Source organism: Apteryx rowi, unplaced genomic scaffold (genome assembly GCF_003343035.1).
Source record: "Apteryx rowi isolate R43461 unplaced genomic scaffold, aptRow1 scaffold_203, whole genome shotgun sequence".
Lineage (NCBI taxonomy): Eukaryota > Metazoa > Chordata > Aves > Apterygiformes > Apterygidae > Apteryx > Apteryx rowi.
In genome coordinates, this window is record NW_020448342.1 from 1088375 (window position 1) to 1107331 (window position 18957).

At 33.8% G+C, this 18957-nt stretch overlaps 1 protein-coding gene across 19 annotated transcripts in view; it reads right to left on the reverse strand.

Annotated features, from left to right (window-relative positions):
- Positions 1-18957, reverse strand: part of CSNK1G3 (casein kinase 1 gamma 3) — an 80079-nt gene that overhangs the window by 19374 nt on the left and 41748 nt on the right. For all 19 annotated transcript variants that reach the window (XR_003253183.1, XR_003253182.1, XR_003253181.1 and 16 more), the window contains 4 exons: positions 14382-14530; positions 12897-13131; positions 2315-2400; positions 2095-2179 (listed from right to left, as the gene is read on the reverse strand). Coding sequence is in view for 16 of the 19 variants with exons in the window: in XM_026063914.1 (XP_025919699.1) it covers positions 2095-2179; positions 2315-2400; positions 12897-13131; positions 14382-14530 (555 nt within the window). In the remaining 3 variants the exon portion in view is untranslated. The remainder of the gene's footprint in view (positions 1-2094; positions 2180-2314; positions 2401-12896; positions 13132-14381; positions 14531-18957) is intronic.

An 18957-nucleotide genomic window follows, 5' to 3' on the forward strand; every position in this document is an offset into this window, starting at 1 on the left:
ACTTGATTAACTTTGGTGCAAGTAGTCCACTAGATATATGGAGCTAGTCTTATGCATAACTATTTCCAGGAATTGCACCATACATAGTCAAATTAGATTTAATATTTTTAAAAGGATGCTAGCAACTACAGAAAAATAAGCACGCAATACTGGATCCAGAAGATTTATATGCCAAAACACAGGGGTTTTTCCTCCACTTATTTTGTGGGCCAACATTTTATGTTCAGACATTTGCTCCAGTTCTGTACTGAAAGAGTCAGTTTCACTTGATTTCACTCTTTAATCCAAGAAGTGAAGGAAAACCTTCAGGTACAGAGAATATGAAGTTAAAAGCATCAGAAAATTGGTAATGGGCCTGCTTAGTAACACAGGGTTGGAAAGAACTTCAAGAGGTCAGCTAGTACACCACTCTATCCCATAGCAAATCAGTTATAGCCATGTCTAGTCTGTTTTCACACAACTCCAGGGAAAAACTCCAGTCTCCCAGGTACCTCTTCACTATATTTAAAACATAGGGGTTAAGTCTAATTAAGCCCAAACTTAATTGTTTTGGATTAAATACATTACTTTCTTCTCTGCTGTGGACATAGCAAACAGATTCCTTTTGTATTTCTTGCAACCAAAAGGTACAGAAAACACTCATTTCCTCAGTCTTATTTAGGCTAAAACAATCCCTGTTCCTTCAGTCTTTGGTAAGAGGCCTAGCAAATATGACTTATAAGTATTCTCGCTTCTGTTCGCAAGAAACCTTTAAACTAGGATACTTTTTCTTGAAGTACAATCCCCAAAATTGGACATACTGCTTCAGCTGAGGCYTTACTGAATTAAGTAGAGTGGAAATGGTATTTCAAGCGTATTGCAGGCTATATCCTCTGTATATAATCCAGTTTGGGGTGTATATATATATATATATTTTTTTTTTTTTTAAATACAGCATGACACTGTCCCCCATTCACTTTGTGACTGACTGACCTTTAAATCATTACCTAAAGAACCTCACTGTACCCAGTAATTCAATCTGTATTTGATCCTATTTTCACATACTACCTAGAACGCATCTTTTTTGTAATGTACCTTATATTTTTAGACCACATTCATAATTTGTCAAGATCCTTTCACTCTAATTGCACTGTCCAAGCTGGGTATTCAAGCTTATCATTTGCAAGTTTAATAAACACACTCATTTATACAAAGCATTCATAAAAATACTGAGCAGTCCCTGTATAGATTGCTTTGGAATGTTTTCATGTTTTCTTGTCATGTCATGTTTTCAATATGACAACAATATGACCAGTACTTGAGTACTTTGAATGTTTTTACATCTTTCCTCCCAGAGTAGATTCTTCTTGATTATGCTTCTAAGATTACTTATGAGAATATTTCAAATGTCTCAAAAGTACTGAGGTCTCACGACATAGGACATCTGCCTTTTTTCTCCACAAGACCTGTCTTGCCATAAAACGTAATCTAATTGCTTTGCCATGAGCTGTTCTTGGCCACTCCATTCTGCCTATCAATCATCTCCTGATTCTTTCACAGTGTTAATTCCTATTTTGATTCCTCACCTCCACCCACACCTGCAATTCTTCAGTTACTCCAACTTTTAAAAGATAAACACCATGCCTGCTTTTCTCAAGTCTTCTAATACCTTATTGATACTCCATGAGTTCAAGGATAACCATACAGCAAGCATCACCTGGAACTACTTGCAACTCATTGTTTTAAATATTTCAAGCTGTTGCTAACGATCACATATCAGCTGAAAAGCTGGTCATTTTTAAAAAGAGATTTGAAATAAGTGTCAGTTTTAGAGTGGAGAAGGCTTGCAAATTTTATATTTGAATATAAACTAGTTGATCATTGTAGGAATATGTATTTTTTAGTGTTCCCTTTAGAAGAAATTATCTTTGAAAAATGCCAGCACTAGTTTACTGCTGTTTCAAAGGACAATTCTTATAACCATTACTAAAATATGTAAAATAGTATTTAGAAGGATTGTTTTATTTTACTTACAATACCAAATTTTATAAAAAATGATCTTTGCCAGTTTTGTTTCTCAGATAAGCACACATTTTTATTAACAGCAGATATTACCTGGGAAGTTTTCACACAATACTTCTATAGGTGTTGCTCGTTTTGTGTCTCCAATTTTCTGATAACGTTCTTTTAATGTATCAGCCTAGGATACAAGAACAAAAGCATTTTCTGAAGTCATACAATTTGTAGACAAACTTTTCAAAAGAAAAAGATCATGCCAAGAAAAGCTGATGATCTGAAAACAGGAAGGAGGTGAAGATATCAAAAAAATCACTACCTTTAAACCTTGCCATGGAAGGCTTCCTCTGAGAAAATACATAAACATATGACCTAAAGCTTCCAAATCATCTCTTCTACTTTGCTCTGAAACAAAATCCAAATATTATTAGGAGAATAAATGTGCAGAATTTTACATTAACAAGACTAGTTTACAAATCACAAAAAAGCTATTGAAAGGTATAAAGTACTTGAAATCAAACTGAGCATTTGGAGGGGAGGGTTGATGTGCCACCAAGAACAGAGCTAAAACAGAAAATGCAGATGCAGACTGCTGGTATATTCATCAACAGTACTTTAAACAAATCACATTGGTGTAAAAAACTGCTCCGATTTTAAACAATATTTTGACTTTTACATACCCAACTGCGTTCTATTACTAATTTTCATGCATTAGTTGTGGATTTGGAACAATTTAAGAAAACTTTCTTTAACTGAACACACTTTTCCTCTATAAAATCACAGAAAAGATAGTACATTTCTCTGCACTCCTTTATGGGATTTCTGAGTAAGCCGAAAGTCTTCTGAAGAAGGCCAAGAAGTCTTATTATTTGATCAAAAAGCAGCATCCATGAGGCACGTACATACAGTCTGTTCTCAGATATAGCTGACTTAGAGCTAAGTTATGTAAGAAATTGTTCGGCACAAAATTTGTCTGTAGTCATGAAGTGGTAGTCATCCAGTCAGAATTCAGATTTTGGTTGAAGTACCTCAAAAAACTTACAGAAGCTTTACGAACAGTAAAGTAACACACAATACAATGTATTCAAAGTGTATTCATATTAATTTTAAATAAAATCTAATATACTTAGGAATTCTCAATGAAAGAGAGACAATAGTCAAGGTCTTTAAAGAACTAGTAGAAAACAAATGTCACGTTATCAACCGACTTCATTCTGTACTGCTGTAGAAAGAGGAATTAGTGTGTTATGTTTGGTACTAAGGGGCATTACTTCCCTCTGGCACCTTCCCCAACAGAAGATATAAAACCCAAATATTAACATTCCTTCTATTCAGTATTTTCACAAAGATAAAATGACCATGCCTTGACAGGGAGAGAAATAGAGCAGAAAAGCAGATGAAAAACAGTTTCAGTTACATTTTGAAAACAAAGTTCAACAAAGCCAATCTAGTCTTGATCCAATCAACCCAAAATGTTACAGTAAATATACTGCACCCGAACAACAAATCTTAACTCAATATAACAAGAGTAGTTTTACTTCTTACTATTTGCTAGCCCTATCTTGGTCACACTTGAACACTAGGTAAACATACTAACAAATGATTAAGGAAATACCAGTAAAATGTATGATAATTCAGAGTATGCACTAGAACCCCTCACTTCATCACACATCTGCCAGTCATATGACATGCTGCTTTTGCACTCAGTTGGCCTTCACTCTTCACCATGCTTCCAGTTCCCTTGCCACTCTCACTGATGTTGTCCACTTTTCTCAAATTGAACACCCACCAGACAACCTGGTCTTCCGCGAATTTCTCTGCTAATCCTGCAACATCCTGTTTGCTGCCTCATACTGCTTAAGTGCCATGTTGATGCATCCACATACGTGAGGAGAGAGCAGGAATAAATATTAGAGTTCCATGCCTGACTGATTTCAGTATGTGAAGGAAATGCTGACTCCAGTTGCCTCATGGAACCCTGTGCTCTTCATGAGATGAGGTGGACATGGAGACAACAAGCACTTGAAGAGCACTGCTCACCACAAATTTTGTACAATACAACATGAACATGTTTTACATAAGACAGTTCACTGGTTGAAAGCAGATGGTGGCAAAGCATAAAGTGTGAAAAGTGCAGTCAAAGGCTGGTGAACAGTATTAAGGTATAGCCCACAAAAAGATATTGGAAATCTCTATTTGGTCTTTGCTAAGGGAAAATAATTCCTCTTTGCATTAATTTCTACAGGTCATGCTGATGAAAAGTTAACCTATTCTCCTTTAAAAGGCTTCTTATTTCTGAGCCACTGCTCCTTCATTGAGAGCCTTTTCCATGAAAGGAGAAACTTTCAATCATTATCCTGAAATGTTTTCCAGTTAAGAGGATTTTTTTGCATGAACTTTGGATAGTTTGAGACATTTCTGTAGGCAAAATATTTCTAGGATATGCCAAAATTCACAATGCCTTCAAAGATTCTGCTATGAGAAAGCATTTTTTTCCCTAATACTGCATTTTTTTGTGGATTATTAATCAGAACACACTTAGGAGTCCGTCACTGATCACTTTAGAGTAATAAAATAAATAGCAATCAAATATCACTTCCTCTAGGATGGAACACCCCACAGTAAACCTGAGAAACAGGAAACCCAAAGATYATATTGCTACTGTTATGAAAACGGCCTCAATGAAAGCTGAAAAAAACTAGGAGTGGACTAACTGGTAGACAAAACGATTTCAAACATGAGTTGGAGGAAGAGCTGCTGATGTACACTGATCCTAGTGCATCACAGTTTAATGAGACTGAGAGGATCTGTTGCCTAAAAGGTAATACGATAAGATAGCAAATAGAAAATAAGGTTCTAGGGCACGCAAAATCCTCTCTCTCAAGGAGAGTCACTTGAGGCCAGCTACCTAATACAGAAACTGACTGGCTACCCATTAGCTCACAAACTACAGACAAATTAATCATCTTAATTCTGGTAGGTCGAGTTTAATTAGAACTAGAGCCTCATTCAGTAGGCCATCTGCAGAAATTACCTTTTCTTCGTGGTAAAGTAATCATAAAACAAGCCAAGTAAGACATTCAGTCTTCAGTATACATCTATTATAAGCACTGCACTTCCCCTCCAAAGAAAGTACTTTACTACTTGCTACAGGAATGCTGAAACAGTAGAAATTTATCATCTATTTGGATGAACAAAAAGCACAGTATTGGTACTGAGATGATCACATGGCTTGATACACAGGCTCTTTACTGTAATCACAGAACAGAGGGCTAATGGTTATCTACATGAGCTGAACTGTAAGTCTGTAGAAGTTTAGCATAACTAAATTTAAAAATTATCACCCAGTGATAATGTGGAGTCTTATTCAAAATGGTATGATTCTATGCAATAACAACACAACAGCATCCCCTTCTTAACAAAGTCATTAAATTTAAAAACAAAGTTATAGCCAGTTTTACCATAAGCACACATTGCGTGCCTCATTACTACATAAGGAAAATGTGAACTTCAAGGAAAATTCCTATTTTAACTTGTACCTTTAAGGGAGCAAAGCAATTTATTAGCAAATGTTGAATTTGAATTTTCTCATCTTAGTCACTTAGAATCTCAAAGCAGTGCATACTAGAAGCACTGTTATATACAACCAAGAATTTTCTGAGTTTACATAGAAAAAAAGACTATTCAGCTAACACTTATCCAAAAGCAGACCAAGACCAGAGAACTACAAACTTCAACATTTATTTCAGAGATAAATATCTAAACAATAACATTAAATAACTGTTATAATTCACTTCAAGCATGTTGATCTCACTGTGGCAACACGGTCCTGATACCTGGTCAGAATATGACTTTGAAGCTACCCTATTAACTTAAGCATACAGACAAATTAACTCTTCATGAATAAGAAAAGCAGTATTTTAATAAATTAATAAAATCCCTGGAATAAAAACATATAACCATATTCTAAAATTTTCAACCCCATTTGCTGCTTACAAGTCACATCTGTCAACCACTGTTCATAGCACAACACTCCACTTAACCCTTACTCTGCTTGCCATACCACTACTTTGCATTAGACCTGTAAGCGGTACTGTTGCATCTGTGAGGTCAGTTCTTGAGTCTACCTTGCTCTTAGGCCTCAGGTCCCTGAGGTCAGGTGACAATTCAGTGGATAATAGAAGGAGACTAGCAAACCTCCTACACTGGTCTTAAGTCTGGAAAAGGACTTCCTCCTAGCATCACCACTTCAGTGGCAAGAAAAAGTTGCTGGGGCTCCTGGATGGCCATGGCTGCAAAGCACAGTCCATAAGTACAGGGAACATTTCTTCTGAGTTTCACTAGGATTTAAGCTAATAGTTTTGAGTGCAGACATGCATTGTGCACAAAACTATGCTTAGAAATGCATTAAAATTGATCCAATGTAGAATTATCTTTGCTCTTCTGGATTTCAGAAAAGCTTAGTCTTTAGAAATTTGATTTTAAAGTCTAGAACACAAGATCTAATAATTTTAAATGATAGGTCTGCCCCGTTAAATTCTTTGAAAAGAATCTCTGTTTAAACACCAAGGCTTCATTTGGCCTTTCAGTTAGCATTACAGAGCAAAACTGTTTCATYCCCAAAGGAGTTTCAGGCATTTATAATAAAACAACTAACCTCTGCCTCTTCAATAATTATGTACTACCAAGAGAAGACCAGTATAACCAAAGATATATGCACATGCTGTCCCCCYAGAGGACATTAAAGATATCCACTTTATGGCAATTACAGCTTCATGTGACTAAGCTTCCTGTAATCAAACAGTTATTTAATAAACAAAAATACAGTATACTATTTTTCTGAAATTAGGGAAACACCAGTAACCAGCAGAATCCCCAATTTTAGATTTTCAACAAATATAAAAAAGATCCTAGAATTTTTACAGAGGCAGATTTTATTTATTTATTTATTTATTTTTATCTTCTTTAGTCAGAAGCTACATTTTCTGGGATCTCCTCCCTTCCTGAAAAAGGGACAGGAAAAGAAGCATGAAACAACTTTATGCCCAAGGGAGATTACTTCATGTGTGCAAAGGAACCAGTCACATGCTGATAAGGGCTGTGGAATACCTCTATCTTCTTCAAACAAACAGCTATCTGAATAAAGCCACTTTATTTTTTCCAGATAAAGGAAATATCTCCTACCCAAGATTCAAATTACCCAGCTTAGTATACAGCCCCTAATAGCACTTGATCAAATGCATATTTTTGGAACAAAAAAATATTGAAACATTGAAACAACTGGCTACAGAGTGCTTAGTAACTATATGTCATCTTCTATATGCACCTCAAGACTGGGCCTCGTTAAGTCTGTACAAACATACACAACCATTTAAAGTCTTGTTAGTTACTATGTACTTGCTATGATAGTTTTTTTTAAACACTCTGGATCTTCAAATATAATTTTGAACAAAGGAGAACATTCTCATTCATATGTAATAATGTAAATCAAGTTAGGGTTTAATGAATGTATACTTTAGATCAACCTATAAAAGAATCTGAATCCGATAATCTCTTTAGTCAAATTGTACTGATTTTTCACAAGGTCAGCTGACAACTTGGGTGGTCAAGAAGCCGTAATACACATTAGTTTTGCTATCAGATCATTCAAGTTGCTGGAGGAATTACCTTCAGACTGAAAACGTTGCCCTAAAAAGTCTCAGTACCAGTATTTTCAGACAGTGCTAAGCATATCCTATATTGCAGTCTCAACAGTACAGAGAAATATCAAAGGGACAACAGAACTTAAACAGTTTCAGCATTCTGTATGTCCTGCTACCTGAATTAAACCTTGATTTTTTTAGAGGGGAATCACAGAAAATAAAAAAACAATCTCCACACAAAAGCTAGAGTCTGTGAAAATAAGAGCCTCATTTACACTGTTCGGTGTGCATTAGAGGCCTATGAGATATGACTAATAGTTCTCCATGACCCACAAAATGCCTGAAATATATTCAGGTAAAGAAGAGCCACTGCTCTGAATGAAGCGTCCTAAAGTTTCAGACTCACTCATTGCTGTGAGTGGAGAGAATCCTAAGGTTTCAGACTTGCTTTTTCTGCTTACATTTAAGAATTGCCTATATCTTTGAGAAGGAGGCACACTACAGTGAAGTGAGACTCGCTGCTAAAGAGTATTAGCTTTGTCACAGCTACCCGGCCAGAGGTGTCAGTATATACCCACCCACATTCTCAGTTTTGTAGCATGGTTGAGAGGTATAGACATATCCATGATACTACAGTTATATTTGGCAGAACTTTCACAGAGACTGTTTTAATGGTTAAGGTACCATTAAATGAAAATAAACACATCCAACCAGCAAACAAGATTCCACCTAAGGAGTGGAAAAGACTCTTCCTGGGGCCAGGGGAAGTGTCATTTACTAGGTTTCCACTGTAATATCAAACATGTAATCCTTTCAAAGTTCAACTGTTCTCCAAATAATTACCAGTTTTAAGTTTTAATTTTCTTTCTTAAATGATACAAGGGAAGGTGGAAGGTATTTTATTTAAGAAGGACTAAATCTTGTTTGACTTTAAAAGTGATTGTGTTATCTTATTTATACTTCATTAGCATGAAAAATCACTTCACCTAATCTTAAAGTTTTGTCTTTAATACGGCATAAATACATGGCAGTCTTTTGAAATCTTTACCTGGGCAAGAACAATAGTTCTAGCAAATATGACAAACTTAAAATAGCTGAGTTACCATTTTACACATCCTTGTATTATACTTGTATATAAGTATATTAAGGTCCCAGTTTCATATTTAAACATTTTTTGAATGGTGAGTGGATGGGAGGAGCCTTCATTGCATCTAAATGCTAGAAATATGCTTCTATACCTGYTTTAATTTAGAAACTGCTTCTGATCAAGAAGTTCAAAACCTCCTAACACAATGCCAACAAGACTTTTGGAGCAGTGAGAAATTTGTCATCCTTGCACTCATAACTAGAAAATATTGTAGCACTCTAGTAAATATTGCTGAAGCATTAAAATAAGCTTCTCTATTTCAAACACTAAAGTAACTGCTGAAACAAAGTTGTCATAATGTTTTTCACTTCCAGTGTGGGYAAAAGACCAAAAAATTTTCTGCTAGGCCAGTCCTCGGAAGTGGTTTCAAAATCTGTGCAGAAATAGTTTAACCAAAAGAAATATGATAACAAAAAATATAATCAAGTTGAGGTCATGACCATCACCTCTAATAAATATTAGATCAACAAGGTAATAAATAATCCTTTAATCCACCTGACAAATTTCCGACTGTAAGTACTGAACAGTCATAATCTAATGTAGAGGAAAAGCAGGAAACATTTTCTGCTCTGTATGGCCCACTAATGGAATCTTCCTTTAGTTGCCAAGGGTCTCCAAGCACTTTTGTAATGAGCAAAGGAGCTACAGTGGCCATGATGCTATGGCAGATGTGCATGCTGATCTTTAAACTGACCACTACTGAAATACAGACCCAATATCTTTCAATCTTGAGACATTTTCTGAGCCCCAAACAAGCACTTCAAGAAGCACAAAACAGTAAGGACAATATTCTGATACTTTGAAGTATCAGCTGAGATAAGGAAAGATTTCTCCCCTTCACACACATGGCTAGAGATCTGAAAAAAAAGATTGCTATCAGCTCTGAAGTAGCAAGTTTCAAACCAAATCTTTTTGGAGACTTTAGCTCACATGCTGTGGAAGAGGAAAGTCAGATCAGCTGAAGAGAACCTGCCTTCCCCCCTACACCCTGAAATTCTTGCTAAGGGCTGTGCTAGGGGTAACTGAAGCAACCGCTGAAACACAGCTGGCTGCAGCAATAGTCTAATTTCAGTAAACTAAATTCAAGGTTTGTTAACTTTATTTAATGCTGAGATCAATAGTTGTACATAACTTTCTTCATCAGCCATTTGGTCTTCCTTCCTATGACTACTACGAGCCATGAATTCTTCCTTTTAGAGGTAAGCACCATCTTAAGTGGTCCAACTTTTAATCTGCTATTGCACTGTGAGTTATATACTATCGTCCAAACCCTACAGYAAACTGGTACGTAACTTCTTGTAAAATTCACTTCCATCAGTTCAAACATAAGCTATTAAAAACTCTAAATTCTTAAACTTTTTACCACTATATTCTACTTAAACACAAAGAATAAATGACTTAGAAGTTTGTAGTTTTAAAGATTGCTTATTAGTATTCATTCTAACATGCCAATTTGCATCTTTAGTTCTGTATATTGCATTTTCAAACACTAATTATGGAAAAAGTGCACTAATATCTTTCACTATTCATCCCATTTTATAAAGTGTTTTTTGATTAAAAGTATTGTTTATAAGTGAAGAACTGAGTGGAAAACTACATTAAACATTGACATATTTCAGAGGCTGAAAATCCTGGAGAAGGACAGACTGTCATGGAATCTACATATGAAAGCCAGGGCTATTTAATTACCTGAAAGTCAAAGTTGTGAATCACTGAGGCCCTGCCACTAGTCCTCAACTCTTTTGCCCATGTCAACCACCTTCTTCATACGGTGCTTATATGAAGGATGCTTCCAGAATCAATTTTGATCAGCAGAAAAGGAAGTTTGGAAGATTGATGACAAAGAATCCCCCCAAATTACCAAGACTTAGCTTGTGAGCTAAAGAAAAATATTTCTCACCTATCTCATGTTATCAATTTAACTACAATATGGCAGAAAAACTTGGTACATTGATTACCTTCTGCTTATGTACAAAGGTCTTAGTCTAAAAAAAGCAAACTGGATAACTGTTTCACAGATGTTTCATTACATATAAACCCATTTAATATGCTAACAAGCTATATTCTAAGATGCTCCTAGAGCCAAGAGTCCCAGTTGCTTTTCACAAAACTCAGTTATATTCCATAAATTGTTTTTGACAAACAATATTTTTGAATTACGTGCATTCCTGATGTGTAAATGCTAGGAATTACACCAGTGTTTCAACCATTCGATAAAAATTTAAAGTATCTTAATTTAATACTCACTATAGAAGCAACTCCAAAAAAATGAAGAGATCAGCAGAAAAGTGTAATTTCCCACCCTTAAAAAGGGAAGCAACTAATATTTTGCTAATAATAATTTTGTTAATAATATCTTGTTTTTAGAACTTCCCCTTTGAACATATGTTTAAGGAAGTTAATCAGCCCATGAAGATGCTTCCAAGAGGCACGACTACCAATGAGATTTTTAAAAGCAACTTCAAGACTGCCTCCAAAAAAACAGTTATCAAATATAAAGGCAAGGCAATTATTCATTAAGTAGCAGCTTTCTTCTACTTCTCTGAAAAATCTGTGTAAGTATGTAATAAGTTACTTAGATGGAGGTGAAGAAGAGTATGCAATTATAACTCTTACCAGACTTAATTAGGTGGCCTTTCAGCAATTGTCTGATTCAGTGACTTCCGACTATATACTCCTATCTGGGGATACATATAGCTGATCGTATATTTGGATATCTAACATAGGCCTACATATACCTGCCTCTTTCTCCCTACTTAATGGAAAAATTTGAGGCTGCTTTGGGAATTTCAAGGAGAAAGCAAGACTAATTTATGCCGATGTCTGGCCTGCAGAGCAGAATTGGTTTGCACATAATAAAAGCGAAACCCTTCAGCTATATTTATAAAAAAACAAAGTAGCCAGAGGATGCAGAGATGAAAGTCACATGATACCACAATTCAAAACATTTAACATGAGAAAGTAATCTCTGGCCATTTTAAATCAATACCCTTTGGAATAGTCAACAAAAACATCACCTCTTCACCATCAATTAAAGGTATCTACTTCAAGTCTTCTCTCTGACTATTTTGAACATCTGCATTTTTTGTTTACTTTGAAAGAGCTCTGCATTCTTTAGCTTGCCTGGAGATACTGCAAGTTTCCCAAGTTTACTGTACTAAASTGATATTGAAGGCCATGTTGTAAATATGGCTCTGCATTTGCCATGAAACACTGAACACTAAGTGTATATATTTCYCTCTACATTTTTGTAGAAAAGGCATATCTGAAGCCAGCATAAGTATTTGTGAAAGTGAAAGACAGGTCTTTCATTCTGATTTATTCTGAGACTGAAGTGGGAACCAAGAGCAATTTCTGCTCTATCACAAAGTATAAATTTTGAACTGAAAAGAATAAGCAGAAATAGGAAGRTGAGTCTCAAATTGATTAAGTATAAAATTGTGCCTTTAAACAAGGTAACTCAACTCCTTTTTAAAAAAAGGGATAAAGGCTGGTCATGTGTACATGATTAGCCTCTTAAGGGAATCTCAAGACTTCATTATGAAAAATAGAAATTAAACCACATTTTCTTTTAACTTAATTTCTTCAGCTACAGTAGCTCACTATTTAAGCTACAATTGTTTGATTTTATTGAAAAAATCCCTTATTGCTATTATGAAAGAGTGAATGGTTTCACATCTGCCATATTAAAATAAAGTACTTTTGAACTATAAGCATTGTGCAACATTATCACTGATTCAAACAGCATTCTATTTAGTCATTACCATGCAGTGATTTGACTGGTTTACTTTTTTTTTTTTTTTAACTTGGGATATCTCTAATGTGAAGATGCTATGATAAACAAAAACACACTTCATCTTTCTTCAACACATATCTAATGAAAATACTGCAGTTACTTGCTGAGACATGACCATGATGATTGGAAACCCAGAGTAACTTAATCCCATAAATGGTATTTTAATGAGGCTGAACTATAATTTTGCACAGAACAGGAAACTTCAGTTCTTAATGACTACAGACTTGATAAAAATTACAACTTGAAAACAAGATGATTTCACACAAATAATGACAGCTGTTGAATTCTTGTTTCTGCACTTAAAAAGCACACGTACCTTTTCCTAAATGTGTATTTATACTCATGTATCTAGCTGTTCCTGTAAGGCTCTTGTGTTCTCGATATGGTATGTGCTTCTTTGTTTCTGGATCTATATACTCCTTTGCCAAACCAAAATCTATAATATGAATAATTTGCTGGGTTTTGTTTCCAGGTCGTCCTATTAAGAAGTTCTCGGGTTTTACATCTCTGTAAATCAAGTTCTTTGAATGGACATATTCCATACGAGAAATCTTTAATAAAAGGAAAAAACGACAGAAAGTTTAGTTTAAGCTTCAGATTGCCACATGAAATTGTGGTAGAAGCTAAGTATTTCTACATTAGCTTTGTATTTAGAGGGCATTACCCTCTTAACTTTAAAACCAAAGGGCTATTGCTCTTAACATGGTAACTCCCAGTTAAAGTTTAAGCAAATGGCACATGTGTCTTGAGTAGATACACCACATCATGTACAGAAAACTATTCACACTTGAAGTCAGACATCAATCACTATACAACACAAGTTACAAATCTTGACCTTCTTTGAGAACTACCAACAAGTACGTTTCTGTGCATATTAAAACTATAACCAGAAATTATGTCATCAAGCTGTAAGCAGCAAAGCTCCATGTAGATCTATTATACATTATAGATATCAAACTAAAGAAGCACTAGAAAGTCACCAGTATCCATATAACTTCCTTTCTAGGTGTATTGCTATCAAAGTTTATGTATTTGGAAAGGAACAGCAATTACTAATGATGACTTCAGATCTGTGATGATTTAAGGTTTAAAAATGAACTATTTATAAATGCTGTAAATAAGCTGAATGATAGTTTCAGACCTTTCTGTTATCCAATTAAAGAAGTGTTTTAAAGGGACATTTTTACTCTTCATGAGGAAAAATTCTTCCACTATTTAGAGAAGAGGAGGCTCTGGATCTTTAATATTTCAGAAAGACCTATTAAAACATATTGCACCAAAGAAAGAATGAAAAGCTTTGTGTCTCTCTACTCAAGTGAAAAGCATACCATGAAATGCTTCAAAAAAATCTGAAAAAATCTTCATTGAGTAATCTGTACTATCTTAGTATTTCTCAGGGTTTTTTTCTTTATGTTTGAGAACATCCAGGAAAAATGTTAAGAATCCCATCACCCAACTGCTTTCATGGATTAAAAATACTTCTATTTCAAGAAGATTTTGCTTTTAACTAAATATCACTAGAATTCATGATTTCAGGTTGTGATTAAATATGAGAACTGAGAAGACAACAATACTATTTTCACACAGCGATTCTTTGAAAAACTAGAACAAAAGGCAAGAAAAACTATGTAAGGTCTTCCTATTAAAACTGTCTACCACAGGCTCTTTAGAAGACTGAAATACCACTAACACCAATTTAAATCATGAAAAATACAAATCTTCAACAAGTCAAATGTGCATTTTAAAAACTGACCTAGTAGTCTAACACTCAAATTAACATGCATAAATGTATTTTACTTACCAACTGTATGGCTATCATAAGAACGGTTTTAAGAGAAAATGTCCTATCACACAAGTCAAATAAATCTTCCAAACTAGGTCCCAGTAGTTCTAGCACCATGGCATTATATTTGCCACATGGGCCAAAATAGTAGACCTGAGGTATTCCATCTGTAAAAGGAAGATAAAATACAATTATAAAAGGTTAAGATTAATGAACATAAAATTCTTACCTGATTTGAAGTTAAAAATACTTGTCTCACATAAAAGCAACAGTAAAACCTTGTAAAAACTACAGTTACAACAGGAGTAATGAAGGTAGTATCAGTTTCAATAACTTTTTCTGAAAACTACGTTTGGCTTGTGAAAGATTTAAAGCTTTTAAAAAAAGAGAACCTGTCCATTAGCTTTTGAAAGGGTAAAATGAAACAGGGTTTTAAAAAAACATTTCAAGAGAGTTTTTAAATAAGTACCTTTTCACAAAATAAACTTTTAAAATAGGACTGACAAAGCTACATTCAGGAATAAAGACACCTTATCACCAATAAAAATCATTTAAAAATTCAATAGATTAATGAATCCTCAAGTACTGGTAAGTTAAAGGGTATTGATATTAATTTACATAGAACAAAGAAGAAAATACTTAAAATGAGACATTAAGTTTTACATGCATTATTAAAATGAAAATGCTGTTGACAAGCTGTTATGGTCATCACTTGTTAGTATTACTATTTTTCAAATACAAGTATTTTCTGCTTAAATTTGCATGGGAAGGCCTTTCCTGTCTTCTCCTCCTCCACTACTATTCATTTCTATTTAGACAGCACATAATAAAAGCATTTTTCTTAAATCTGAATTAGTTCATTAGAAATCTAAACACCAGAGCTAAACTTAAAAAAAATCTAGCTTTCTAATAGAATGTAAGGTAGACTGAGATCAATTCATTCAAACCATCTGAAGGACAGATTTTTAAATGTATTAAGAACAAATAACATGGGAGATTTTTCAGAAGTCTCAAGGGGAACCTAAGATAAAAAAAATTCATCCTGAACGCACCCTGAACCCACTTTTGAAGAATCACACCAGAAACTCATCTTGAATTCTTACATTCCTTTCAAAATCAAGTCCATGCTGTCCAGACACAATCCATTAAGTTCAATTATTACTGTTAAATCATTAAAATGGTTTAAGATGAAAATGTTTTATTCAAAAACATTTAAAAGTTTATATTAATAAATACAAATCAAATTTTAGTTGTGTACATTTTTACTTTGATTGTTATGAAAATAAAAATTAAGTTCAGAAKAAAACATCACATAGCATCTCCAAACAGAAATGAATAAAAATACCCCCTATAAATTAAGGTAACAATGAGACACTGGATCTCATCTTTCTCTGGAGGTCAAATTGAAGTTTAAATATAAAAACATCCCTAATTTTCAGTGTTTTCTTTGAGGTACATCAGGTCTCAATGCTTTCATATCTTATTAAAGTGCTACTTACACTCAAAGCAARAATATGTAATTGTATCCATTTCAGCCCTGGCTAAAAAATACTTAMTGCTTAGCAAATGTAAAAGCAAGAAAAAGCAGCATTTTGTGATTACTTTTTCATCTTTTCCTACAAGTGATAATTAAAACCTTTTCATTAGACCCCTAACAGCCAGTCAACTTAACTGTTCCATTTGCTGAAGACTAGAGCTTGTGTTTAGTATAAAAATGTACAGTCATATCAATACCAACATATTTAACATGCATAATTATACCCATTCCAGAAAGATTTATACATGAATAGCTGATTCCTACAAAGGAAGGAGTACAGACTACATCAGAACATAGTACTATTACTGGTTTTCCTTTTTTTAAAAAAATCATTCCTAATTAGCAGATAAAGGTTCAGGCAAAGTATACATACATATATACATAAAGGGATACCGTAATCACAGAATTCAACTTTTATGTCTCCACTTTCCGGTATGGAGAAATTATACCCAGAAATTCAGACCATTGGAGAAATTATACCCAGAAATAGCGTGCAGCAGTTACCCAACAGACAAGCAGAAACACAAGTCCAAAAACAACAGCCTGAGGGTATAGATAGAAAAAAAGGAACAGGAGATTGAAAGAAAGGAAAACACTTGTAACAGTACAGAGATATATTCTGAGAATCTCTACTCTTATATCTGGATGTTTAAAGCCATCTCACTCAAAAGTATTCTCAAAAAGTTCATCTCCACTATTACCATTGCCTCTGCTCTGTATCTGCTCATAATATTTTTAAATATTAGAAGTGCTTCAAAAATATGGAAGTCAGAAGACTTTTGGGCTTCCTTTAGATTTCTACGATTGATCTCTATGAGTACACGCTGGTTACCTGTAGGAAGGAATTTGTTTTCTGATTAGACAAAAATTCCAGAATTCCCCAAAAGGCTGATGTTCAACATACTAGCTTACTAATTTCTAAGAGGCAGAAATGGAGTTTTACTTCCAAAATTCCTTGTGTTCATAAAATCACTTTATACTAACAATTCAAAGGTCTCCTGAAAGTTTGTCTTATTTTTGCTTAAAAACACTAACCTAACAATATTCAGTTATTCATATTATTTTTGCACATCTCTACCTCCTCAGAAGAGCAGTAAGTTAAGCAGTAACATGTTACTAATTAAGAGTATCAGTTTTTTCCACAATAAATTTTTAAAAATAAGATCTTATATAAAACTTCATGAAAGATAGGGTAAGTTAAAAAAAGGTGTCAAACTAGGTAACATCTGAACTCAAAAACACTAACTGCCTACAGTAAATGCTGAAAACTCATTAGCATCAGCAAAAACTAGTTTAAATTGAAGGGTCTATTTCTGTAAAAAATCAACGAACTACATAAGAGAAAAATCCAACTGCCATTACAGGGAAGATGTAGGCAAGCAATAGTTGTGAAAGGGTAATGTAGTATCTTCTCCCTATACTTGACTGGTCACGAGTTTCAGTTTCTGATATGGTTCTGCACATAACCAAAAATTCACTGTTTAAACAGAAAATAGTCATAATCAAAGTTCATTAATCCTTTTACTGCACAGTTTTTTTCAGTAATAAAGCTTTAACTATTAGCTAGTCCCCCAAAAACGACTCAGTATTGTATATTTACCGTAAGACTTAAAGTACTATTGTTTACTATACAATATTACAGCATTTAAAGTGTATTATATAAAATAATTCCTAGACAATCTGTACAACTCTACATAATATTACAGAACATTACATTTAATGTTATGTTATATAACATCCCATAAATTATAGATTGTCTATACCATAGATCATAAATTTATAATATACACATAGCACACTACTGTATAGAATAAAATCATTTTATAACATGTTATAGCAAGTATATCTTGTTATATATACTGCATATCTATTAAACTACACTATATTTAGTATATTCTATATACCATCTATATATACCATATATAATCTGTAATGTATATTACATATAGTATATCATTTTATTATACAGAATTTTCTTATTTTGTATAGTCTTATTTTTGAGTAGAGTCAAAAAATAAGGGAAATAACACAATACGTAATTTAGCAGTGTATACGTGCATTTTTTTTCCTGTTTTGAACTAGTGATCATACATTTGGAAGTAGGTAGTCATACATTACTTCCCCTTTTCTATCTTTTTTTGACAAGAAAGTTATGGCTCAAGAACATCAGAAAAGGCTAAAGGTAAAGTCAGAAAAATTTATATTTCACAAGAGATGTCTCAAATTTACAGAATGTACAAGCCTTTTAGGAAAAAAGTTTTAAAATAGTTACTACAAGACTTTTTTCCATTAAAATAGACCTAACATCTAAAGTAATTTAGATAAAGAAAACAGTAAATAAATTTAAAACAAATGCATCTCTATTAAATGTAAATATCCATTCTTCATCTGCCATATTCAGAACATTCATTGTACCATATCAAAACTCCTTTATGATTACAGATATCTCCTTTATTTTATACAAAAATGCACCGATTTCCATCTGAAACCATTTGTGTGATGTCATATTCCAAATCAATATAAGTTTTTGTATGCTACCATGCCTCTTAGTCAGTAATTACCTGTTTTCAAAAAGATTTGAACACATGCATCTAAGTCTAATTTAAATCTATACAACTGTCATTCTTACCAAATCACTTACACTGTAAGTGTATTTATTAACAACAGCACCCCTGCAGTGAATTGGCAGGCACCCACAATGCCTCAAATTTACATTCTCTTGAATGTAAATACTGACATAGTCACATTAATAATTGATATACCAACAGCTCAGCCTTGCTGTTAGCAAAGCATACCAGCTGCAGTGGAACTCAAAATTGAGCCAGTTATTTCCTAAACAATTGATTACAGAACCATAGCAGTCTCTGTGCACACAATACAGTGCGCATGAACAGATACCTCTTCATTCAAGAGACTGATGCATTTTAAGCAGTACTAACATTAAATTTTTAAATTAAGCATAGAACTTTGTTTTAAGATCATCTGATCTGTATTTATTAATAGAGACATCATATATATAAATATATGTACACACAGGCATACATACACATAAATACA